At 41.4% G+C, this 27187-nt stretch overlaps 1 protein-coding gene and 1 non-coding gene across 4 annotated transcripts in view; one reads left to right on the forward strand and one right to left on the reverse strand.

Moving 5' to 3' along the window:
* Positions 1-27187, reverse strand: part of NDC1 (NDC1 transmembrane nucleoporin) — a 68522-nt gene that overhangs the window by 25324 nt on the left and 16011 nt on the right. For all 3 annotated transcript variants that reach the window (XM_025396922.1, XM_025396913.1, XM_025396904.1), the window contains 9 exons: positions 23487-23595; positions 19336-19387; positions 17296-17431; positions 15744-15836; positions 13573-13654; positions 10638-10793; positions 6565-6810; positions 6354-6469; positions 2580-2630 (listed from right to left, as the gene is read on the reverse strand). In XM_025396922.1, coding sequence (XP_025252707.1) covers positions 2580-2630; positions 6354-6469; positions 6565-6810; positions 10638-10793; positions 13573-13654; positions 15744-15836; positions 17296-17431; positions 19336-19387; positions 23487-23595 — 1041 coding nt within the window. The remainder of the gene's footprint in view (positions 1-2579; positions 2631-6353; positions 6470-6564; positions 6811-10637; positions 10794-13572; positions 13655-15743; positions 15837-17295; positions 17432-19335; positions 19388-23486; positions 23596-27187) is intronic.
* Positions 19917-20020, forward strand: LOC112615627. The gene has a single exon (XR_003117425.1). It is a non-coding gene; the product is annotated as a U6 spliceosomal RNA (small nuclear RNA).

The raw sequence follows: 27187 nt of genomic DNA on the forward strand, positions 1-27187 counted from the left end.
TAACCTACTTCTCTCCACCCTCCTCCTACCCTCTACCCATCCTTCCCAGTCTCTGTTATCTTTCCATTCTACTCCCATGTCATCAAATTTTTTAGCTTCCATATGTAAGAATATGCAATATTTATCTTTCTGTGCCTCACTTATTTCACTTAAGATTATGATGTCCAGCCAGGCGCAGTGGTTCACACCTTTAATCCCAGCACTTTGGGAGGCCGAGGCAGGAGGATCATGATGTCAGAAGATCGAGACCATCCTGGCTAACATGGTGAAACCCTATCTCTACTAAAAATACAAAAAATTAGCCAGGGGTGGTGGCGGGCGCCTGTAGTCCCAGCTACTTGGGAGGCTGAGGCAGGAGAATGGAGTGAACCCAGGAGGCGGAGCTTGCAGTGAGCCAAGATCACGCCACTGCACTCCAGCCTGGGCGACACAGCAAGACTCCATCTCAAAAAAAAAAAAAAAAAGATTATGATGTCCAATTCTATCCATGTTGCTACAAATGACATGATTTCACGCTGCCTAACTTTCTTTAACATACCACTATGGAATGGGGTGGAACAATTTGTCCATTTTAACAAATGCTGTCGGCCGGGCGCGGTGGCTCAAGCCTGTAATCCCAGCACTTTGGGAGGCCGAGACGGGCGGATCACGAGGTCAGGAGATCGAGACCATCCTGGCTAACATGGTGAAACCCCGTCTCTACTAAAAAATACAAAAAACTAGCCGGGCGCAGTGGCGGGCGCCTGTAGTCCCAGCTACTCGGAAGGCTGAGGCAGGAGAATGGCGTGAACCCGGGAGGCGGAGCTTGCAGTGAGCAGAGATCCGGCCACTGCACTCCAGCCTGGGCGGCAGAGCGAGACTCCGTCTCAAAAAAAAAAAAAAAAAAAAACAAAAAAAAACAAATGCTGTCTTTGGTTATTTACCCAATGAAGCCTATTGAGTACCACATAACAAGCCTATTAAGTTACATTTTTTAACATCAAATAGCAGCACTGTCTATAATTTATCACATAATAGATCCACTTGCAAAACTGGGATCAAAATTAGCCTTTCACTTTCAAGAAAACAGGAGATCTTGGTCACCATGTGGTCTGCCACTTACTGTCTCTGTGCCTTAGGCTAGCTACCTGACTCCTCTGAGCCCACCATCACACCTGGCTACTTTTTATCTGTAAAATGAATACATATCTCTTTTTTTTTTTTTTTTTTTTTTTTTTTGAGACGAAGTCTTGCTCTGTCGCCCGGGCTGGAGTGCAGTGGCCGGATCTCGGCTCACTGCAAGCTCTGCCTCCCAGGTTTACGCCATTCTCCTGCCTCAGCCTCCTGTGTAGCTGGGACTACAGGTGCCCGCCACCTCGCCCAGCTAGTTTTTTGTATTTTTTAGTAGAGACGGGGTTTCACCATGTTAGCCAGGATGGTCTCGATCTCCTGACCTCGTGATCCGCCCGTCTCGGCCTCCCAAAGTGCTGGGATTACAGGCTTGAGCCACCGCGCCCGGCATGAATACATATCTCACAGGAATGCTGTTAGAATTAAATGAGGGAACTGAAGCGAAAACAGAGTATGGCACACATAAGACACTCACGGTGAGTTATTTTCTCCTTCTTTTAAAATCAAGCACTGAAGTAAAACTTCAGACAAACTCTCTTCCTTTTGGTGGAAGACAAGACACCTTCCTCTAATGGGTAGCCCAGAGTGGATTATTTTTTGGTAAAGGTTAATGGCTAGTTGGGTGGATCGTCCCTTCCACCATAGTGGAAAAGCAGTTTCAAGCCCCTGAAATGACTGTGTTATGTGTTATCTATACTCTATCAGGGTTGCTTAGACCTTTTTCCACCAGAGTATGACTCCCAAATAATAAATATAACAGATGCCAATATAAATTTTCACTTGAAAGTATTAATGGAGTGAGTGTGACATTAGATAATACTGCAATATCTGCAGAAAGAGAGGCTAGATTTTAAAAACTAAAAAAAAAATTCTTTCTCCTACATAAGGGCAAAGGTTTTGCACATCAAACGATTAAAGACACAATAGCCATAGCCAGCAAAAACAGGAATGAATCTTTAGCTTCTACAACTAAGATTTTCTCTCCTGTGGCAGCTGGAACAGCGGATACACAAGTTGGGGAGTCATTTCATGTGTGGTCTGAATTATAACTTTTTATTCATCATAAATTTAACACCTGTGATATCATCATCTCTCTTTTGAACACCAAACTGGTCACAAAGATGCTTGTAGGACATGAGTCAAGAAGCACCAGATAGTCACACAAATTTGTTCACTTTGTGAAGATCCAGACAGCAGGAAGGGGTCCATGTTGCCTATCAACACAAAGCTGCCAGCAGCCAAGAGACTCGAGAGGCAACTAGACAGTCAAGCTTCGGAAGCCACTGAAGTGAGATGTGTGTCTAGGGCAACTATTGTTAAAACGGAGGTTCAGTGAAGCACTATGCAAAGCTGCCTGGCTTGATAGGATTAAGCTATAAAATATTTACAAGTCAGATCCTATCTGCTACTTTATTTCATATTTCATTTCCTCCCTCCCCATTCCTAACGCTATAACCACATATTCTTACCTTACTGAAAAAATACATTATCAGCACCCGTTTTGACAAGAAATTCTTAACCTGAGTTGGAAAAAAGGAAGAATTAACACATTTACCTTTTAAATTCTATTCTAATATAACACATTTCCTAGTTCTTCCAGACACTAACTTAAATAAAAAAATGAAACACTTCACATCTTGTGGGCAAAGAATAATAATACTTAGATACGCCATGTAACTAAATACCTTTGTACTATAAATTAGATAACCAAGATGAGCCAACTAACCTAAACTGTATTCCCATGTATACACATTTAACCCCCAAATTAGAGGCCTGACATTAAAAAAAAAAAAAAAAATTCTAAGTGATTTTGTTGAAATTTTTTTCTTTTTATTTCAGAAACAGGGTCTCACTTTGTCACCCAGGCTGGAGTGCAGTTATATGATCACAGCTTACTGCCACCTCAAATTCCTGGGCTCAACAGATTGTCCCACCTCAGCCTCCTGGGTAGCTGGGACTACAGGCATACCACCATGCCTAGTTAATTTTTAAATGTTTTTGTACAGACAGGGTCTCACCATCTTGCCCAGGCTGGTCTCAAACTCCTGGGCTCAAGCAGTCCTCTCACCTCAGCCTCCCAAAGTGCTAGGATTACAGACTGGAGATATTTTTCAAGGCCATATTATTTCTCAATTCTCTATAACTGTCCTGCCCTTTAACCTCTTAATACCCCAAAAAAGAGTATGTTTCTCTCACAGGGAAAAAAAAATCTTGTTTTTTGAGACAGGGTCTCACTCTATCACCCAGGCTGGAGTGCAGTGGCATATTCATAGCTCACTGCAACCTCTGCTTTCTGGGCTCAGGTGATTCTCCTACCTTAGCCTCCCAAGTAGCTAGGACTACAGGAATGCACCACCACGCCCAGCTAATTCTTGTAGTTTTAGTAGAGATGGAGTTTTGCCATGTTGCCCATGCTGGTCTCAAATTCCCGGGCTCAAGCAATGCTCCCACTTTGGCATTGCAAAGTGCTGAGATTACAGGAAAAAAAATATCTTAAGACACAAAGTACTTTTCTACTAGTTGACAATCCCGGGGGAAAAATGTTCTTAGTATCAGCTAAAAGCTAATCGAACTAACTTAAAAGTGAATCTGCTCCTACCATACTCTCACCCAAAGCTGCATGACTAGTCAGAAGGCTGCAGTAAGCAGCACATGTCTGGTTGGGTAAAAGTGACACGGCAGTACTAATGGCATATAGAGCCATATGGGATCCTGAAGTTTATAAGATGCTTTTAACCATTAATTCCCTATTAATAAAGTCATTCCATCAGCAAACATGTTATAATTTCTCCCGACTGGGCGTGGTGGCTCGCCCCTGTAATTCCAACACTTTATGAGGCTCGGGCAGGATGACTGCTTGAGGCCAAGAGTTTGAGATCAGCCTGGGCAACATAGCAAGACTGTGTCTCTACAAAAAACAAAAATTAAAAAAATTAGCCAGGCATGGTGGCATGCACCTGTAGTCCCAGCTACTCAGGAGGCTGAGGTGGGAAGATCACTTGAGCCTGGGAGTTCAAGGCTGCAGTGTAGCCATGACCATACCACTGCACTCCAGCCTGAGCAACAGACAGACCAAGAACCCATCTCAAAATTTTTAAAAAGTTCCTTGACCCCTCAATTCCTCGCAGCTATTGCCCCATTTTTCTGCTCCACTTACAACAAATTCCTTGAAAAATGTGGCTTTTCTTGTGGTCTCCAATTCATCTACCAATCTCTCCTGAACTCATGCATTTTGGCTTTTGTCTGCACTACTCCAGCCAACAGCTCTTGTCAAGGACTCAGTGACCTCCACATTTCTAGCTCAACAGTTAATTCTTAGCTCCCGCCCAGGCTACCCATCAGCAGCATCTGACACTTGCACCTCCTCCTCCTTGAAACTCTTTCTTTCCTTGGTTTTCTACCCACCTCAGAGGCTGCTCCTCAGTCTCCATGCTATTCTTCATCTCCCAGACCTTTAGTCATTGGAGGGCCCCTTTCTTCGATATCTCTTTTCTTCTGTATTTCATTCAAGAGTTTGCATCGAGTCTCATGGCTTTGAATACTATCTATACTCTAAAAACTTCCAAAGTTACATTTCTAGTCCACAACTTTCCCCTACACTACTGCTATATGCCTAATTTCTTACTCGGTATTTTCACCTGGTTGTCTCATAGGCATCTCAAAATTGGCATCTCCAAAATCAAACTCCTGATTTCCCTCCCCTCACCTCTATCAAATTTCCTTCTCCAGAAAGATCAGTAAATTCCAACTCAATAAATTGCAACTATATGATTCCAGATCTTCAGGCCAAAATCTTTAACAGTTAACACTATTTCTAGTATACACCACAACCAAACCATAAGCTAATCCTATTCCATCTACTTTAAAATACATACCTAGACTTTGACCACATCTTACAGCCCCCACCACAACCACTCTGCTCACAGATACCACCATCTCCCACTAGATTACTGCAACAGCCTTAACTGGGCTTCCACACCTATCTTGCAAGAGTTTAGTGCCAACACAGCCCCTAGAGTAGCACTTTCAAAATGTAAGTTACATCATATCATTCTTGTGGGCAAGACCACACAGTGGCTTTCCATCCCACTCAGAGATGAAGCCAGTCTTTACTACAGCCGATGGACCCAGTGAGCCCTGGGTGTCTGTTACATTTCTGATCTTATCACCCACTTACCACTCTCCTCTCACTTACTCTGCTCCAGCCACACTGGTATCCACATTGTTCTTCACACAAGCCAAGTCCATTCCCATCTCAGATCCATTGGGCTGCTCCCTGCTCTCCCTTCAGGTCTCTGATCAATCATTGCCTTATCAGTGAGACTTCCCCTTATCACTCCACATAAAATGATACCCACTCCCCTAGGAACTCTCTGTCTTCCTTGCTCTATTTTTCTAGATAAGACTTAAGACATTTCAAATGGGCCGGGCGCGGTGGCTCAAGCCTGTAATCCCAGCACTTTGGGAGGCCGAGACAGGCGGATCACGAGGTCAGGAGATCGAGACCATCCTGGCTAACACAGTGAAACCCCGTCTCTACTAAAAATACAAAAAATTAGCCGGGCGTAGTGGCGGCGCCTGTAGTCCCAGCTACTCGGGAGGCTGAGGCAGGAGAATGGCGTAAACCCGGGAGGCGGAGCTTGCAGTGAGCCGAGATCGCGCCACTGCACTCCAGCCTGGGGGCGACAGAGCGAGACTCCGCCTCAAAAAAAAAAAAAAAAAAGACATTTCAAATGTCTTCCTTCTTATGCATATTTTCCATATCTTGAATATGACCTATTGAGATGCATCTTACAGTCAATAATAGCATGTCATGGTTTAAGGTATCATTTTTTTCTTAATAGTACATAAGTCTTACAATTAATGATATTTTATATTTCAGAGAAACAGAATATAACACATTTGCTTATTCACTGATTTCCCCTCACTCGAATGTAAATATTACATGGGCAAGGACTCTGTTTTGTTTGCTTTTTTCCCAGTGCCTAAAAGCATACCTTGGATATACAAAGAACTCAAATATTTCTTACATGAAATAATTCACAGATTATCAGGTTAAGCCATATGAAATTACAATGTGTATAGCTCAAACCAGTCAAATACTGGCTGTTTCATTTGAGTCAACTTAATACATGAAGCATCAAGAGAAAAGCCCTTATCATTCCTGATGACTTACTCATATGAGATCCCTAATGTTCTCAATTTTACATGCAAATATACATCCTATAACCATATCATCCTACCTGTTCACGTTTATTCTGAATCCATGAATAAATCACACTGGGCTGTCTCGTTGTCTTACCCTCAGCACTAATAGAGGTAGATGGAGAAGGATTAGAAAATTCAGTCATTTGCTGATCTATTTTTAAAAAAGAAAAGGCAAGATAAGAACTTAGGCTGTCTGATACTCTGCAACTATGACATTTAAAATCTTAGAAAATATATAATTCTCACCAGAAGCTGATGTCCATAATCTTGGCCCCCTTCTTATTAGCTGAGGACTTTGTGGTGACCCATAGCAAGTGTTTACATCAAAAATTCCAGCCATCCGATTCATTACACTAGAGCCAAATGGGGTCCCAAGGGGACTCACAACATCAGGTGTAGACAATTTTGAAGAAAACAGTGATGTTTTAACTAATGGTGGCACTGAAGGCCGAAGCATCTGGCTAGATTTTGGTGTCTGAAAAGTAGTTTCTTCTGTAAAAGAACAGATCCAGTGCTGAAGAGGCAATCTGATCCAAGCGGGCTAGAAGCAATGCTTTCAAATTTTACACATACCAAATTTTCGTGTAACACATTTACCCAAAGCTCAGTAGATTGTTTCCATTTAGGATTACAGTCTCAAGATTCAGATTTTACTACTGCAATTCAAGCTCCACTCAAAGAGCTTTATACATCTTCTTCTATCAGACTGATATAGTCTCTCTTGTTTTTTTTCCCCCTCCATGAACATCTTCATCTTCAAGGTCAGTTTATCTAACTTTAAGCAATTTTGAATGAACTCATCAATTCACATTTTATTTCTAATTGGCAACTTTAATTACTGCATTAGAATCCATCCAGTTTTACTGCATTACTATTTTAAGTATTACTTGACTGAACAAACAAATCTATATTGTGAACATATACAGGAAAAAAATATTAACCTTACCCCATTTTCTCCAAAGTTTTTTCCTTTCCTTTCCTTTTTCTTTTTCTTTTCTTTTATTTGAGTCAGGATCTTGCTCTGTAGCCCAGACGCAGTGCAGTGGTGTAATCTCAGCTCACTGCAGCCTCAAATTCCAGGGCTCCAGCGATCCTGCCACCTCAGCTTCCTGAGTAGCTAGGACTACAGGCACACGCTGCCATGCCTGGCTAATTTTTTAACTTTTTGTAGAGACAGTTTCGCCATGTTTCTCAGGTTGGTCTTGAACTCCTAGGCTCAAGGAATCCTCCTGCACTGGCCTCCCCAAATGCTAGAATTACAGGCATGAGCCACCACACCTGGCCTGAAAGTTCTTTCAAGTTAACAAAAGTCACACCAAAGGATAATTTGCCCAGAATATCTATAAATCTGATCTGTAAACAACTTTTTCAAAAGTCATCTTATGATTCTCCAATTTAGTAATAGAGTCTGTTATACAAAAACAAAGGAACTTTTCTTGCCACTCCAGCACAAACCACAAAAACAAATACACTGCATTAGGATTCCGATTCCATCTTCTTTTTTTTTTTTTTGAGATGGAGTCTCACTCTGTGGCCAGGCTGGAGTGCCGTGGGTGGCACAATCTTGGCTCACTGCAACTTCCGACTCCCTGGTTCAAGTGAATCTCCTGCCTTAGCCTCCCAAGTAGCTGGGAATACAGGCACGCACAACCATGTCCAGCTAATTTTCGTATTTTTTAGTAGAGACGGGGTTTCACCATGTTGGCCAGGATGGTTTTGACCTCCTGACCTCATGATCTGCCCGCCTCAGCCTCCCCAAGTGCTGAGATTACAGATGTGAGCCACCTTGCCCAGCTGGGTTCCATCTTAATAAAACCACCACAAGAAATATAAGAAATTAAACATCCCAAATACCAAATTTTCGTTATACGACTTTTCTCTTTTTTTTATTTTTCTTAAGGAGTCTCATTCTGTTGCCCAGGCTGGAGTGCAGTGGCATGATCTCGGCTCACTGCAACCTACACCTCCCGGGTTCAAGTGATTCTCCTGCCTCAGCCTCCTGAGTTGCTGGGACTATAAGTGTGTAACACCACAGCCAGCTAATTTTTATATTTTTAGTAGAGACGGTGTTTCGCCATATTGGCCAGGTTGGTCTCAAACTCCTGACCTCAAGTGATCTGCCTGCTTCGGCCTCCCGAAGTGCTGGCTGGAATTAACAGGCGTAAGCCACCACAACTGGCCCATTATATGACTTTTTAGAAGTTAATGGAAATTAGAAATCTTTGAAAAATCAATTTAAAAATAAGACTGGGGCCGGGCACAGTGGCTCAAGCCTGTAATCGCAGCACTTTGGGAGGCCGAGACGGGCGGATCACGAGGTCAGGAGATCAAGACCATCCTGGCTAACACGGTGAAACCCCATCTCTATTAAAAAAATACAAAAAAACTAGCTGGGCGAGGTGGTGGTTGCCTGTAGTCCCAGCTACTCGGGAGGCTGAGGCAGGAGAATGGCGTAAACCCGGGAGGCGGAGCTTGCAGTGAGCTGAGATCCGGCCACTGCACGCCAGCCTGGACGACAGAGTGAGATTCCGTCTCAAAAAAAAAAAAAAAAAGATTAAGACTGGAGTTTTTAAGAGTTTTACAATTATTCCTCAAAATATGGCTGAGTGATGGTATATGACAAAAACTTACAATAATGAATGCTCCATATTTGGTCAGACTCATGATCTACCCGACTCAGAATTACAATGATCTTTCTAACATGCTAATTTGATGGAACTAGCCTATTCAAAGTTCTCCAATGGCTCCATATCCCCATAGAATAAAATCTAAATTTTTTTTTGTTGCAAGCAAGGCTTCCTTTCATCATCAAACATTATCTTACCCAATCGGACTCCTTTTGGACAGATTTCCTTTTGGCAGTTATATTGCATCATTATTTATGTGCCTTCCACTAAAAGATCAGATCCAAGAGTGTTTTTCATCTGTGATTCCCTGGCTTCTAGCACACTGCTTGGTATGCAGTAGGAATTCAATAAGTATTTGTTGAATAGAGGAATGCTGATCTGAAAGTTGATTAACATCTGAAACACTCTCAAACCTTTCAAAATCTGACATGTGTGAATTTATTTAAATCATTTTTCATATGTAATCTATTTGTTTTGGGGCTATGACCCCACCAGAGTAATGACTTTGAAACCCGATGAGTTTGCTTTGATCCATATAGTGATTTTTAAGTATCAAGATTAGTTGCCAATGTTTAAAAACTAAAAGACTTCATCTCAAAATTTTGAGATTTCAGCCTTGTCTTTTTCAAAAAGACCGGAAGTTCACAAATGGTATCCAAAGTCCCATATGGGAACAATGAAGCAGGGCTAACCAACAGCTTCCCCCTTCAGATGAAGCCCGTCCTTGCAGGTTCACCACTGTCCTCACCCAGCCAGTTTCATCCATTTTCACTAAATGCCTGGCTCCAAAACACGTGAAACATTAAGTCCTTTTATCAGTCTTACATTCACAGGTATCTTCTACTTAAGGGATCTGGTGCACAAGACAGGTTCCTCCACCTCTACTTCTCCTCAGCTTTTGTCTTTTAAATGGAGGGGGTACTAACATTATGCCCCACTCCCAAATCACCCAATCGTCTCAGCTGCTCTTCTCTGGGACAGCAACTTTTTGTCTCTGGGCTACTGCAACCAGAACAGCATCGAATATTATCTGCGAAAATTCACCTGGCTTTGTACTAAAGTAAGCTGAAGTCTCCTATTTAATAGCCATCATTTTGGTAGTGTTTTTAACGCTACCACCACACTGAACTTAATTTGTTTGAAATTTACCAACGAAAAACTGCACATACTTAGAGTGTACAACGTGATGTCTTGGGCTTAATTTTTTCAATCTACAATGATACCCAGGTCTTTTTTTTGGTTCAATATGAGATGCCATGTTGGATCAATTTTCCCTAAAAATATACACCTCACACTCATATATGTATCCTTAGATTAACTACGGTCATCTCTCCCTTTCTTTTTTGAGACAGAGTCTCGCTGTGTCGCCAGGCTGGAGTGCAGTGATGCAATCTCAGCTCACTGCAAACTCCGCCTCCCCAGTTCAACCGATTCTCCTGCCTCAGCCTCCTGAGTAGCTGGGACTAAAGGCACATGCCACCACGCCCAGCTAATTTTTGTATTTTTAGTAGAGACGGGGTTTCACCATGTTGGCCAGGATGGTCTCAATCTCTTGACCTTGTGATCCGCCCACCTCGGCCTCCCAAAGTTCTGGGATTATAGGCATGAGCCACCGCACCCAGTCTACTACGGACATCTTTCTTAGGAAATAAAATGTAAATGTTTTCCCCTCTTAGTAGTCCTAGGGATTACCTGGAGAATTTAATTTCTTAGGTTCCACTGGGTAAGATGAAGACACTCTCCCATTCGTAGCAGCAGCTTCTTGATAGAGAACCAGTTTCTGAGTCATACCATTTAAAAGATTCAAACACTCCCTTGAAATGGCTGTCCAATTGTGGGGATGTCCACCTAGGAGGTCCAAACACCAGCTTTTAAAATGTAAATAATCTTATATTCTCCTCTTGAAGTGGGGGAAAAGGTCAGTAAGAAATTCTACTTTACACTTTGCATCAGGACCCACTTTTTCTTAGTGAAGCTACTGTTTATACTCATGACATCTAATACACAGCAGGAGTTCAATGAATATTTGGATGAATTAAGTTTCCCAAAAGTCTGCAAGCAAAAACTTGCTATTTTACTATTTTACCACATACATACCAAAAAAAAGAAAAAGAAAAAAAAACCTCTCAAATTGGTCGCTAAAATAAAGCCAAACACTAGATCACAGGTTGAGTGAGAAAGACCAGGGTTACCACACTAGCAGTATTAAATAGACTGCTATGACTGTGAACAATGAACTAAGACAATGAACACTAAGATGTCCAATGAGATACACCTCCATGGTCCCCAGTGACCTCTAAACTGTTGTGTCTGACCCCTGGGCTTCCTTACATTTTCATGTATATAATAGCCCCTATTTGCTGTTACATCTGTGGGAATGACTCATTAATAATGATCACACTTCACACTCAGAGAGCTTACAGTTCTATTATCTTATTATTTAACTTAAACTACTGTGTCCTATTCCTTTAAAAATTCCCTTATTTCTCATAGGAGATCTTTGTCTCCTAGAGTTATTATATAAAAATCAAGCAAGGTTCATTATGCATAAATAGCAGAGAAGTCCACTGAAAACTGGCTTCCCTATCCTATGTGCCAAATGATCATTCCCTGTTCACTTGGATCTCTCCTTAAACACTCCCTGCACTGCACAACTCAGAAGGAATACCACTTCACCTACAAACACACACGCACAACACTCTTATCACTAGGCCTCAGGATATTTTGTACTACTGTAATGTGGGTACACTAGGAACTGTGTAACCATCCAATTAAATTTTTGTTTGTTTGTTTTTGTGATGGAGTCTTGCTCTGTTGCCCAGGCTGGAGTGCAGTGGTGGGATCTCAGCTCACTGCAACCTCTGCCTCTAGGGTTCAAGCAATTCTCCTGCCTCAGCCTCCCGAGTAGCTGGGATCATAGGTGTGCAACACCAAGCCCAGCTAATTTTTGTATTTTTAGTACAGACAGGGTTTCACCATGTTGAAACTCCTGACCTCAGATGATGCTCCTGCCTCAGGCTCTCAAAGTGCTGGGATTACAGATGTGAGCCGCAACCAGCCAATTAAATTTTATTATGTGCTAGAATGCACACTCTCTGGCAGAGCAAATGCCACCCTTTTACGGTTTACCTGAATCTCTGGTAAAAAACATTTAGAGTATAGAATTCCTAGGTTAACTCAAATCTGATAGAAAAGCATTGTTATAGCTAATTTTCCACAGTATCAGTTCTGGGTTTCTCATGCTACTAAAAGGAGAGTGGTTCCAGTCAATTATATTTTTATATAACTGGATTTTATTTCCATGTAACACTGAACTGTAGAAGGTTTATTATCCGGTGTTTTATCTGGTAATTCGCAAGCTTGGCAAAATAATGAAGAAATCATTAAAAAGAAGATGAAAAGCTGGATAGGTGTACTGGCTCACACCTGTAATTCTAACACTTCGGGAGGCCAAGGCAGGAGAACTGCTTGACCCCAGGAGTTCAAGGTCAGCCTGGGAAACATGGCAAGACCGTGTTTCAACAAAACTTAAAAAAAAATTAGCCAGGTGTGGTGGTGCACACCTGGTGTGCACCTATAATACCAGCTACTTGAAAAGCTGAGGTGAGAAGATCATATGAGCCCAGGAGTTTGAGGTTATAGTGAGCTGTGATCATGACACTGTACTCCAGTCTGGTGATACAGTGAGACTCTGTCTCTTAAAAAAACAAAAGAAAAGTTACCCAGGTTCTGTTTCCCACCGGTGCCTGGGACTGGACTGTTTTCCCTCTAGGAACAACAGAGAACTGGCAAAGTCACAGTCTTGAACAGCATGGCAAGAACAGTGGATAAGTGTTTCAGAGTTGCTGAGAGCATCCTTGAGTCACCATCAAATCTAGTTTCTTCCTAATTTTTTTTAAAGGGAGGCAGAGTAGCATAGCAGGAGTCCTGTACATGGAGCCAAATGACAGGACTCTCATTCCAATTCTGACATTAACTTTATTTAAGCCAATCTCTGAGACTTAAATCTCCCATCTAGAGATTAGACCACCTAATTTTTAAGATCCGTCATAGCATTAAAAGTTCTAGAATTCTTTTTGGGGGTGGGGAGGGGGACAGGGTCTCACTTTGTCACCCAGGCTAGAGTGCAGCGGCGCAATCTTGGCTTACTGCAGCCTCAACCTCCTGGGCTCAAGCAATCCTCCCAGCTCAGCTCCCCAAGTAGCTGGGACTACAGGCACATGCTACCACACTAGGCTAATTTTTTGTATTTTTTGTAGAGAAAGGGTCTCACCATGTTGCCCAGGCTGTTCTCAATTTCCTAAGCTCAAGTAATCCACCTACCTTGGCCTCCCAAAGTGCTAGGATTACAGAGGTGAGCCACCACGTCTAGTCAAACTTTTAGAATTCTTAAACTGTATTTTTCTGCCCTAAAATTGTCAATGTACTGCATAATTTCTTCAGGTTAAGGAAATGAAGGAGCTGAAGGAAATAAACGCTTAAGTTGTGTAAGATTTAATTCAATACTTCATTTAATGGACTCACCGACGTCTGATATTTTATTAAATACATCATTCTCACCAAAAACTTGAAGTGAACTACTTTCTACACACATATGCCTAATCAGGTCTATTACTTTTAGCAATACCTGGTTGGCTGAGGCTAAAAACTTCTTGTCTTCGTGAAGGAGAATATTGAGAAAGCAACATCAGGTCCTGCAAGGCTAAATACTAAAAGGGGGAAAAAACATATATTATTTAAATTTTTTTAACCTCTATATAAAATCTAATTGGGTTCATCATTATATATCCAAGAGGAAATTAATTAAACTTTTTCATGAAAAAAAAAAAATCTCAGAACCATAACCTTCCTTTCCAGACTTTCAGAACTTTCCTGCCTCTACCCTCCCTACCTACAACAAGTTCCAGCTACAAGGAACTACAGAATTCTCTGCGCTCTTTCCTATCTCTGTGGTGGGAAACTGAAACATCACTTCCTCCTGGAACTTTCCCTGGTTTCCCTCACACAAACGTACACTCACATAGCTCTCGACCATGGCACTAACATCATGTATCGTAATTGAATGTTTATTGTCTCATCTGATTCCACCCACCAAACTGTACGGCCCACAAAAAAATGGAAAATCTTGCTACCACATCCAAAGCCAGTGCCTAGCACGTGATACCTATTAATTTTTTTTTCTTTTTTTTTTTTCTTTTTGAGACAAAGTCTTACACTGTTGCCCAGGCTGGAGTGCAGTGGCGTGATCTCGGCTCACTGCAAGCTCCACCTTCCGGGTTCAAACGATTCTCCTGCCTCAGCCTCCCAAGTGGCTGGGACAACAGGCACGTACCAGCACATCCAACTGATTTTTGTATTTTTAGTAGAGATGGGGTTTCACCACGTTGGCCAAGCTGCTCTCGAACTCCTGACCTCAAGTGATCCACCTGTCTTGGCCTCCCAAAGTGCTGGGATTACAGGCATGAGACACCACGCCCACCTGCCCTATCACTTTTTTTTTCTTTACTGAAAATTTTCATCTTTTCCCAGGCAAATCTCTTTACTCACCCTTCAAGACACCATCCCTCTCTGAAGTTTTCTTTTATTGGTCCCAAGCAGAGTAAGAGGTCCCAATGTACTTGCCACGGTACATTTTAATTATTTTGGGTGTCTGTATTTTCCACTAGGCTGTGCTATGTCTTATTCATCATTCTACCACAAACAACTAGCAGAGACTGATGTACCATCAAATAAATATTTGGTAAATAACCAAATGAGTAACTGATACTTTTAAGTTTCTCTAACAAATTAGTTATAATTAGTATTTAAAAGTAATTCAATTCATTTCCTTATTTGTTTATAAATTTTTTAGAGTGTGATCAAAACTGGGTTCTAACTACTTTCTTTTAGCATTTCTGTTTGTTTGTTTAGAGATGAGGTCTCACTCTGTCACCCAGGCTAAAATGCAGTAGCAGGATCACAGCTCACTGCAGTCTCCAACTCTTAAGCTCAAGGAATGCACCTGCCTCCACCTCTCAAGTAGCTGGGACCACAGGCATGTACCACCATGCCATTCAACTAATTTTTTAATTTTTGTTGAGATGAGGTCTCCCTATGTTTTCCAAGCTGGTCTTGAACTCCTGGGCTCGAGTGATCCTTTCACCTCGGCCTCCCAAGTGCTGAACACCACACTCGGCCTCTTTTAGCTCTTTCTAAAGGATCTTTTAACAGGAATACACATATTGTAGATCTAGCTTAAAATTTCAACTTGCAAATTCAATCGAAACCATTTATGCTTACTTAGATTGATTTGTAAAATTACTGCAATTTCTTTAAATTCTTGATTGTAATTAGTTTTAGGATCATTACCAGCAATTCATACTTAAGGAGAGTTCACCGAATATCTATACATTACTAAGCACTATCTTTGATCACAAAAGCCAACTAATACTACAAGAGTGAAAGTTTTGATCCAATGATCAAAAAATCAATAATGTTTTGTTATGCTATCATAAACTGTTTGTGAGAAGTTAATGTAGATGACTGCACATCACTGTATTTTATGCTTGGAAATATTCTGCTTCTGAATATAGAATTAACTAGCTTACACACATAGACTGTACTGTGCACCTGCATTTTAGTCACTTGGAATGAAAATTGAAAAAACAGACAGCATTAGCAAGTAGGTGATTTTTATTATACCAGTACGAGAATATTATAGGCCCTCAAAAAATACAACTACTTAAATATGCTAAATATTAAGTTTATTGAATAAAGTTAGAGATAACTATGTGAAGATATGAAACACAGTTTTGGTACCTTTATGATGGGGGGAGGATTGCTATTTAACACTTTCGGAAGGCACTCATCTGACCCTTCTGCAAATGGTGGTTGAACAGGAAACACATGAGCCTATCAAATATAATTAAAAACCAAAAATGATTATTTTCATGATCATCTTACATTCAATAAGCATGCACAAATTAAAACTTCTTATAAAAATAGACAGCACAACCAAACTGACATATTTCGTGCTCCTTGCAAAGACAGGTTAAAGTTACATAAACCCAAACACACCATTTTTTTTTTTTTTTTTGAGACGGAGTCTCGCTCTGTCGCCCAGGCTGGAGTGCAGTGGCCGGATCTCAGCTCACGGCAAGCTCCGCCTCCCGGGTTCACGCCATTCTCCCGCCTCAGCCTCCCGAGTAGCTGGGACCACAGGCGCCCGCCACCTCGCCCGGCTAATTTTTTGTATTTTTTTAGTAGAGACGGGGTTTCACCGTGTTAGCCAGCATGGTCTCGATCTCCTGACCTCGTGATCCGCCCGTCTCGGCCTCCCAAAGTGCTGGGATTACAGGCTTGAGCCACCGCGCCCGGCCAACACACCATTTTTTTTTAATGTTACTTTCCCAACTTTACTAGACTCTGGTTCTGAATAACAAAAACCAATTTCACAAACAAGGATTCTCTGAAGCCACTGAAGAATACAAACCTACACAGATGGTAAAATAAAACAGAAACACTAATTTTCTAAGACAAACACTTGGATGACAAAAACAATGTAATTCTCAATCAAATCTCTTAAAAAGATTTCTGTGGGAATTATCCAGAAGCTCACCTCAATTTCCAAAATCATTTCTTTAATATAAATTTTAAAACTTCCCTTCAGAAAACAAATATCTTGGCTGGGTGTGGTGGCTCACGCCTCTAATCCCAGCACTTTAAGAGGCTGAGGGCAGATCACTTTGAGGTCAGGAGTTCGGGACCAGCCTGGCCAACATGGTAAAACCCTGTCTCTACTAAAATTCAAAAAAAATTAGCCGGGCATGGTGGCACACGCCTGTAGTCCCAGCTACTCGGGAAGCTGAGGTGGGAGAATCACTTGAACCCGGGAGGCAGACACTGCAGTGAGCCGAGATCAGGCCACTGCCCTCCAGCCTGGGTGACAGAGTGAGACGCTATCGCAAAAAAAAAAAAAAAAAAAAAAAACCTCTACTGCCGCATATTTAAATATTTTAATAGTAGCTGTGCCAATGACATGGAAAATTAATTTAAAATTCAAATCCATTTAGTATGTACTCAGTAGAGAAATGGAGCCCCCAGAAGACAACTAGGATGTCAATAAAGCATAGTGGCAGTCCATTCAGTTTAATTTCCAAAAATTAAGTGAATATCCACACTGTTCCTCTGAAAAAAAAATACCACATAAATGGTGGTTACAAATGATACAGCCCCAATAGTCTCAGAAGAGAGACCAAAAATCAACTTAGGGAAATCGTTTTGGGCGTGCTGATCAGTATGCTCTGCTAAAAAATCAACCGTGCACTCCAAAACACAGACGTATTAACAAAAAGTATTTTAAAAAACATACCTCTGTGGCATAGATTTTGAAGAGTATCCATGAGATATACCAAGTCATCAGGAGAAAGACACCACACAGCCAGACATGGTAGAGTAGTGAGAGATTTAAGAGGCCACTCACTGTGTCAAGTGGCCTATGAACCTGCCTGTGAACGCAGAAATTACTATTAATCCTCTAGGAAAAATGCAATCTAAATACTAACACACTGAAGTCTCCACACTGAGACACAAATATTATTTCTAAATAACAATGTTGACAGACTCCTCTCCTTTGGTACCCTTGTAGAGCTCTTTCCCTAATACTTTCTATAAGGTACATGAGGGAGCTTTAAGGAAAGCACGGACCTAAATCGGGACTACAGTTTCTCGTGTTAAAAATCTTCAATGACTTTTACTAGGAAGGAAGAACGAGCTAAGCTTATAAGCCTTACTACGAGCAGCTGGATAAAAGATTATTATTGTTGCTTTGTAGTCTAATACCGCAAAACCATTAAACATGACTAGTACCTCTCCTGGACCAGATTTCAGCTTTATCCTTATGCCCTATAAACCACAGATTCGCAGTCATTAAAAGCACATGCTCCTAAACAATGTTAAAGCAATTTAAGATACTCTGTTAGAATGCTAAGTAAAGCTAATGCTGCCATCTTTCCAAAACTTTGACTAGATCAATTGGCAAAGTTATTATAATCCTACAACCAGCACTGTGAAAACCAGGATTGGAACCTGACTCTGCCATTTCTAAGTGTTGTGATTAGGTAAATCACTCCACCCATCCCACCCTCGGTTTCCTCATCCATATAACAGTGGCATAATCTCTTCATTCTTCCTCTTAATCCTATCACAATTTTTAAAACAGCTTACATTAGGAGTGCCCAATACAGTGCTTGACATTCACTGGGGGAGTCAACCAATGATGAAGTTATTTTTAACTTCTAAGTAAACATTTATTGAGGCCCTGACATAAATGAAGGACAGAATATCAGGCACTCAGCCATACCCACAAAACATTTTTTGAGTGCAAAGAAGAAAAAAATATTGTTAAATCTCTATCAAATGCCATTATTACTTTTCTCTTTCCATTTCACCTAGTTTAAAATCTGGACTAAAACAATAAATGACTCATGCATTTGGTTTCATGCCTAGCAATTAAGCAGAAGACAAAACTGAATTTTGCCTAGAAACTTTGAAAAGTGAGAAACCATAATATCTCTTAAATACCATGCATGTCAATATTCCCACTCCCTAAAACTGCTATTAGTAAATTTCATATATGAAACAAAAACCCTTACAATGGAATACACAATAAGAACAAACACCAAGAGAAACTGACTTTTATTCAGCAAATACAAGAGATTAAACCTTTATGTGCAAAGTGCATAGAGGATAACCAGAACAATATACACCATTGCTGTCACTCGACTGCCACTTGTGACCTTCAACTAATCACCTGACCTTGCTCAATTTTGGTTTCCTCACAGGCTAAATTAGAACAATGCCACAGCATTGGTATATATCATGAGACACCAGAGAACGAATGATTGTTGGGGAGAAAGACAAAGCAGAGGACTGGACCATGCAACTCGAGAAATCCATTTTTGTAGAGTATAAAAGCTGCATCTAAGAACAATTATCATTGCTTACTTCTGCAGACAACTGGGTGAGTGGAGACAGAGGAGGAGACTTTTTCATTTTATACCCTATTATTACTATTATTTACTTTTTGAGACAGGGTCTCACCCTATTGCCTAGGCTGGAGTGCAGTGGCACAATTATAGCTCACTGCATCCTTGAACTCCTGGGCTCAAGCGACCCTCCTGCCTCAACCTCCCAAGTATCTGGGACTACAGGCATGTACCACCATCTCCTGCTAATTTTACCCTTTTATACACCTTTGGAATTTTAAACCATATAAACTATATGTATTCAAAAATGAATATAATTTTTTTAAATATGTTAAAGGCAAAATCTGAACAAAATATCTGGAAAATAGCTAACATCTAAGAGAATGGAAACAGAGTTAAAATTAGACTTTTTATGTATCACTTACTCATCGATGTGAAGGTTCATAGCAGTGCTAATCCAAGCTTTGGGAATATAGCCTGAGGGGAAAAAATACCAAGCTATGAACATAAAAAGTTATAAAACAAGTTTTAGTCAAGCTTTAGAATATAAGGTCAATGACATGGCCACATAAACACCAAGACCTCAGTCAAAATGTTAGACTGATTAGGAATTGACAGTAGGAAAGACAGTACTTACTAACACAGGAAGTCTTTGCTTTGCACAGTTCTGATATACACACATTTCAGTTACCACGGTTTAGTTAAAAAATACCAGTCACCCAAAAATATAGTTCAAACTCTAGTTACTGTGGTATATTAACTATAAGTGACTGCATACAGTACTTTTAACTTTTCAGTATGCAAATCAGTATGTAGATAACAGATGCGCACTATAATCTGTGACCCAATCCCATCAGTTCTCTCAAGGTCTGTTGCTGATTGGTCACTTGGATCTGTTATTCAGTACAGATACGGACAGCAAAGCCTGTAGTTGTGTTGCCTCCTTGTTTCCCATAATAAATCCAAATGATACTTTTAAAAAATGAATAACTAAAACAGGAAAGTAGTGCTTGCTTCAGCAGCACATATACTAAAATCAGAATGATAGAGAGATTAGCATAACCCCCGTACAAGGATGACATGCAAATTCATGAAGCCTTCCATTTAAAAAAGAAAAATGGTTTTAATAAAAAAAAAGAAACTGGCAAAAAAAAAAATCAAAGTGCAACAAAGAAATGAAAAGTGATAACGCTGAAAACGAAACTTGAATTGAACATAAATGAAGTTATAAGAGAAAAAGCAAATCAAGGAAATGATCATAGTCACTAAATTAGCCCAAATATACAACTCTAGAGGAACAACCAGGCTGACTGTATGTAGTAGGTTAATACATTACAATGAGGCTGGGCATGATGGCTCATGCCTATAATCCCAGTACTCTGGGAGGCCAAAGTGGGAGGATCACTTGAGGCCAAGAGTTCAAGACTAGTCTGGGCAACACAGCAAGACCCCATCTCTAAAAGAAAAGAGCCGCTACCAATCATCATGGCGGATGGGTGGTAAAACTCCACACAGGGCAGCTTGCAGAAGCTAGTGTCGTGATTTTTAGCTCCAGATCAACTGCAAGAACAAACCAGCAATCCCAAGAGGACCCACAGACCCTCTGAAGGAAGCAGACTGCTCCTGAGGAACCAGGAAACACCCCAAATACTGTGAGTGCCCCAACTGTGGAAGTGGAAAAGGAAGACCCTCCTCTCCTGAACACACACCCCCACTGGAGAAGCTGAAGGTCTGTTTGCAGGAGAAGTTTCTGACCTTACCTGGAGTTGAACCAATTTAGAGAGTCAAGAGAAATACAGGGGTAGAGGAAGCAGCAGAAAGGCCCTGGGAGCTCGCTGCGTTCCCTAGCAGGCCATTCCTGCCTGGCACCACAGGGTTTCATCGGACGGGTGACCAGAGCAGCAGGGGGTAAAACTCCACAGGGGGAAGGAAATCTCCAGCTGAACTCTGTAACACTTTGAACGAGGCAAGAAGCCTCCTGGCCAGAACCTGGGGAAGGGGGCAAATCTAATGTGCAGACTCCACAGGCGGGCAAGAACCAACCAAGCTCTTTTCTCTCCCAGCTGGGAGGCGGGTAGCCCAGGGCAAGTTTTCAAGCCCATCTCGCCCTCCACCTGGAAACAGACTCAGGGCTGTTGTGGGGCAGTGGGAGTGAGACTGGCCCTTTGGTTTGCATGGGACCTGGGTGAGGCCTGTGACTGCCAGCTTTCCCCCACTTCCCTGACAGTCTGCATGACTTGGCAGAGGCAGCCATAATCCTCCTAGGTACACAACTCCAGTGACCTGGGAATCTAACCCCCATCCCCCACAGCAGCTGCAGCAAAACCTGACCAAGGAGTGTTTGAGCCCACCCCCACCTAATGGTCCTTCCCTACCGGAATACAAAAGACATATAATCTCAGGAGTTCTAGGGCCCCACCCACTGCCAGTCCCTCTCCATACTACTACAGCTGAGGTTTTCTGGAAAGCGCCACCTCCTGGCAGGAGGCCCAACCAGCACAAAAGTAGAGCATTAAACCACCAAAGCTAAGAACCCTCATGGAGTCCGCTGCACCCCCTCACCACCTTCACTGGAACAGGTGCTGGTATCCATGGCTGAGAGACCCAGAAACAGTTCACATCACAGGACGCTGTACAGACAACCCCCAGTATCAGCCCAGGGACTGGTAGACTCACTGGGTGGCTAGACCCAGAAGAGAAACAATAATCACTGCAGTTCGGCTCATAGGAAGCCACATCCATAGGAAAAGGAGGAGAGTACTGCATCAAAGGAACACCTCGTGGGACAAAAGAATATGAACAACAGCCTTCAGCCCTAGACCTTCCCTCTGACAGAGCCTACCCAAATGAGAAGGAACCAGAAAACCAACCCTGGTAATATGACTAAACAAGGTTCTTCAACACCCCCAAAAAATCACACTAGTTCACCAGTAATGGGTCCAAACAAAGAAGAAATTCCTGACTTAACCTGAAAAAGAATTTAGGAGGTTAGTTATTAGGCTAATCAGGGAGGGACTAGAGAAAGGCGAAGCCCATTGCAAAGAAAGCCAAAAAATGATACAAGAAGTGAAGGGAGAAATATTCATAGAAATAGATAGCTTAAAGAAAAAACAAACAAAAATTCAGGAAACTTTGCACACACTTTTAGAAATGTGAAATGCTCTGGAAAGTCTCAGCAATAGAACTGAACAAGTAGAAAGAAATTCAGAGCTTGAAGACAAGATCATCAAATTAACCCAATCCAACAAAGACAAAGAAAAAAAGAATAGGAAAATATGGACAAGGTCTCTAAGAAGTCTGGGATTATGTTAAGCGACCAAACTTAAGGATAATCGGTGTTCCTGAGGAAGAAGAGAATTTTAAAACCTTGGAAAACATTATTTGGGGGAATAATCAAAGAAAATTTCCCTGGCCTTGCTAGACCCAGACATCCAAATACAAGAAGCACAAAGAACACCTGAAGGTCGGATTTTGTTTAAATTATTACATGTTGCTAACAAGATTAATGTTTTCACCTTGCACTATTCGTGATATTAAATAATAAACTGCATTTTTGTGCTTAATAGTCATGTTAATAAATGCCATAAGTTTCCTTTACCAACAAAATACATCATATTAGTATTGAGTTACGAGTTATAAAAAGGAGTATGTCATTTCTAGACAAAGTAATGACCAAATGATGCACAGTATTTTTTCTTTTTTAAAAAAAGAATGCATTTGTTTTTAATTGTGGTAAAAAAAACCTATAACATAAAATTTACCATCTTAGGCCGGGCGTGGTGGCTCATGACTGTAATCCTAGCACTTTGGGAGGCAGAGGTGGGCGGATCACCTGAGGTCAAGAGTTTGAGACCAGCCTGACAACAGGGTGAAATACCGTCTCTACTAAAAATACAAAAAATAGCCGGGTGTGGTGGTGCATGCCTGGTAGTGGTCCCAGCTACCTGGGAGGCTGAGGCAGGAGAATTGCTTGAACCCAAGAGGTGGAGGTTGCAGTGAGCCAAGATCGTGCCATTACACTCTAGCCTGGGTGACAGAGCGCAAAAAAAAAAACAAACAAATTTACCATCTTAGCCATCTTTAAGTGTTCAGTACAGTAAACTATATGCACATTTTTGTGCAACAGATCTCTAGAACCTTTCATTTCGCAAAACTGAAACTCCACCCCTTCCCAACTCTCTAGCCCAACAACCACCATTCTGTTTTCTAACAGTTTGACTATTTTAGATACCTCATATAAGTGGAATAATACAGTATTTGTCTTTTTGTGACTGGCTTATTTCACTTAGCATAATGTCCTCAAGGTTTATTCACGCTGTAGTACATAACAAGATTTCCTTCTTTTTAAAGGCTAAACAATATTTCATTATAGGTATATGTCACATTTTCTTTAACAATATTTTCCTAAATACATACGACTAAATACATTCTCTTTGACAATTTAAACAATGAATCAGCTGGGCTAATCACATACCTATAAATGTAGAAAACGCACAAACACAAGAATGACTTTGTAACTGACATTTTCTGGGTTATGAGATAATATATCACTGTATCAAAAAACAGAAATTCTTACCAAGAAAATAATATAAAATGCAGAAATTTCTAACCAGGAACAGTGATTCCACACAACTGTGTTTAACTAGTAAAAGCAGAGATCTCCTAAAACGCAAGAACTTGTATTGCTGTGGGGGAAAAAAACCAGAATCACATGACACATCCAAATCAAATGATACACTCAACATCATCTTAAAGCAAGCACTTAGCTGTAACAGTCAGTCTACATAAAAAACATAATTATTGTACAAGAAGACAAAGGGTATTGCAGAAGCAAAAACATCAACTATTTCAGATGTTAAAAAATTTAATATTTATATTATTCAACATCTCACTGATATAAAATGAGAAATAAGAAAATTAACCGTATCAATCCATACTTGGTACTAAACACTATGGAGATGAAGAAAGTACAAGAAACACAGTAACAACAGCAGTTAACATTTTTTTGTTGCTTACCATGTACCAGGTACTGTCCTAAGCACTTTACATATTTGAATTCATTTAAACCTCATAAGAACCCTATGAGGGAGTTTTTACTACTACCCTCATCTTAGAGATGAAGAAAACAAGGCACAGAGAGATTAAATAACAACCAATGTTATCAGCCAGCAAAAAGGAAAATCTGAGCTATCAATCCAGGCAGGCTAGCCTCAGAGCCTCCAACCTTAAAAATAATGCATACTGCCTTTGTACTAAATTTTTTAAAATGCTATTTGCAGAAAAATGGGAGGCAGTGAAGAAGATACTAGCCTAAGGCCGGGCGCGGTGGCTCAAGCCTGTAATCCCAGCACTTTGGGAGGCCGAGACGGGCGGATCACAAGGTCAGGAGATCGAGACCATCCTGGCTAACACGGTGAAACCCCGTCTCTACTAAAAAAATACAAAAACCTAGCTGGGCGAGGTGGCGGGCGTCTGTAGTCCCAGCTACTCGGGAGGCTGAGGCAAGAGAATGGCGTGAACCCGGGAGGTGGAGCTTGCAGTGAGCTGAGATCCGGCCACTGCACTCCAGTCTGGGCGACAAAGCGAGACTCTGTCTCAACCAAAAAAAAAAAAAAAAAAAAAGAAGATACTAGCCTAGGAATAAAGAATTGTGAGTTCTAGTGCTCCCTCTTTCTGTATAACCCTCAGTAAGTCATGCCTCCTCTCTAATTATGTGAAAGATAAGAAAGTTGAACCAGCTAAATAGTTCCTGGGAACCTGAAAATTCTAATGATCTAAGACAGGGGTGCCTTATCTTTGGGCTTCCCTGGGCCTCACTGAAAGAAGAATTGTCTTGGGCGACACATAAAATACACTAACGATAGCTGATGAGCTTAAAAAAAAAAAAAAAAAGAGGCCGGGAGCGGTGGCTCAAGCCTGTAATCCCAGCACTTTGGGAGGCCGAGACGGGCGGATCACGAGGTCAGGAGATCGAGACCATCCTGGCTAACACGGTGAAACCCCGTCTCTACTAAAAAATACAAAAAACTAGCCGGGCGAAGTGGCGGGCGCCTGTAGTCCCAGCTACTCGGGAGGCTGAGGCAGGAGAATGGCGGCAACCCGGGAGGCGGAGCTTGCAGTGAGCTGAGATCCGGCCACTGCACTCCAGCCTGGGCGGCAGAGCTAGACTCCGTCTCAAAAAAAAAAAAAGAAAGAAAGAGAAAAGAAAGGGTCGGGTGCAGTGGCTCACACCCGTAATCCTAGCACTTTAGGAGGCTGAGGCAGGCGTGTCACTTGAGGACAGGGGTTCGTAACCAACATGGTGAAACCCCGTCTCTACTACAAATACAAAAATTAGCCAGGCGTGGTGGCACATTCCTGTAATCCAAGCTACTCGGGAGGCTGAGGCAGGAGAATCGCTTGAACCCAGGAGGCGGAGGTTGCAGTGAACCAAGACTGTGCCACTGCACTCCAGCCTGGGCAATGGTGAGACTCTGTCTCAAAAAAAAAAAAAAAAAAAGAAAGAAAGGAAAAAAAAAATCTCATAATGTTTAAAGAAAGTTTATGAATTTGTCTTGGGCCACATGCGCCCTTGGGCCACAGGTTGGAAAAGCTTGATCTAAGAGAAAGGAATCAAATAAGAAAAAAAATCAAATGTCTTTTCTTGAAAAACCTACACGTTTTCTGAAACAAAGGTTGTCTGCCTCTCTCTCCTTCTCACTCTCTGCCTCTAAAATACCAATGGAAAACAAGATAAATGATTAGAAGGAATCTAAGGAAAAAGAAAAAAAAAGAAAAAAAGATGAACTTCTCTTTTTTTTTTTTGTTGGAGATAAGAGTCTTGCTCTGCCTCCCAGACTCGAGTGAAGTGGCACCATCTCAGCTCACCGCTACCACCACTTCCCAGGTTCAATCAATTCTTGTGCTTCAGCCTCCTGAGCAGCTAGGACTACAGGTGCGCCACGCCTGGCTAATTTTTACATTTTCAGTAGAGATGGGTGGGGTATTGCCATATTGCCCAGGCTGCTCTCAAACTCCTGAGCTCAGGCAATCTGCCCACCTTGGCCTCCCAAAGTGCTAGGATTACAGGCATGAGCCACTGCACCTGTATGCTTATATTAGGACTGATCCTTAAGGAATTTCAGAAGCTTAAGAATAGCAAAGAATTATAGTACTGAGAAGCTATATCTTCATATCATGAATGGAGATGCCTACAGTATCTTACAAAAAGCAGCCCAGGCCAGGTGCAGTGGCTCACGACTGTAATCCCAACACTTTGGGAGGGCAAGGTAGGCAGATCACTTGAGGTCAGGAGTTCGAGACCAGCCTGGCCATCATGGTAAAACCCCGTCTCTACTAAAAATACAAAAATAATATATATAAGATAAGGCACGGTGGCAGCCGCCTGCAATCCCAGCTCTTCAGAAGGCTGAGCCGGGAGGATTGCTTGAACCTGAGAGGCAAAAGTTGCCGTGAGCTGAGACCGCACCACTGCACTCCAACCCGCGTGACAGAGCGACACTATGTCTCAAAAAGAAAACAAACAAAAAGTAGTCCATATAAATACTTGGTCACTAATCATATTGCTTCAATTATATTGGTCTGTTCAACTATTTTCGAAGTACAAGATGTGGAATTGCACTATTCTGTGTAGCCACTGGGTGCTACCACTACCACACACCTGCCCCAATAAAAACGGCATAGTTCCTATACTATTCCTACCACAGCTTTCACCTCAACCATTCTTCACAAAGGTTCAGAGAGGCTAGGGAAGCAGGGAGACATTTCAGCAGACAGGCAGAAAATACCATTTCCCCCACCTCTTGCTCCCATGCTGAAGTGTTTTTCAATTCTCTGTTGGATTTCTTCTGTGATTTGGCTATGAACTACCCTTCACTAAATATTTACTATGTGCCAGGCACTATGCTAAACACTCTATAAATCTCATTTAATACTTTCAACAGTCTTGTTGGCATAGTTTGCCAAGCCCTGTCTTGATGTACATTTCTTTGTGCCCTACTTCATACTAACAGTCTGCTTTTCCCTATCGGTCCATCATTAAGAATTATTTTTTGTTAATGTTCTTTTTTGGTTGGTTGGTTTTGTTTTCATCTTTTTTATTATTTGTATTTTTTACAATCCTGGTAACTCATAGAACAATGAATTTGATAAAGGCAATAGAATTGGTTTTAGTAGTGTAGGCAAGTTTAAAGAAAAAACTAATGGACTAATGGCAAATTGGTTAAAATTAGTAGATCTTTTAAAAGCCTTAATTTTTCTACAAAAATTAGCTGGGTG

The sequence above is a fragment of the Theropithecus gelada genome, chromosome 1, assembly GCF_003255815.1.
Source record: "Theropithecus gelada isolate Dixy chromosome 1, Tgel_1.0, whole genome shotgun sequence".
In the NCBI taxonomy this organism is placed as follows: domain Eukaryota; kingdom Metazoa; phylum Chordata; class Mammalia; order Primates; family Cercopithecidae; genus Theropithecus; species Theropithecus gelada.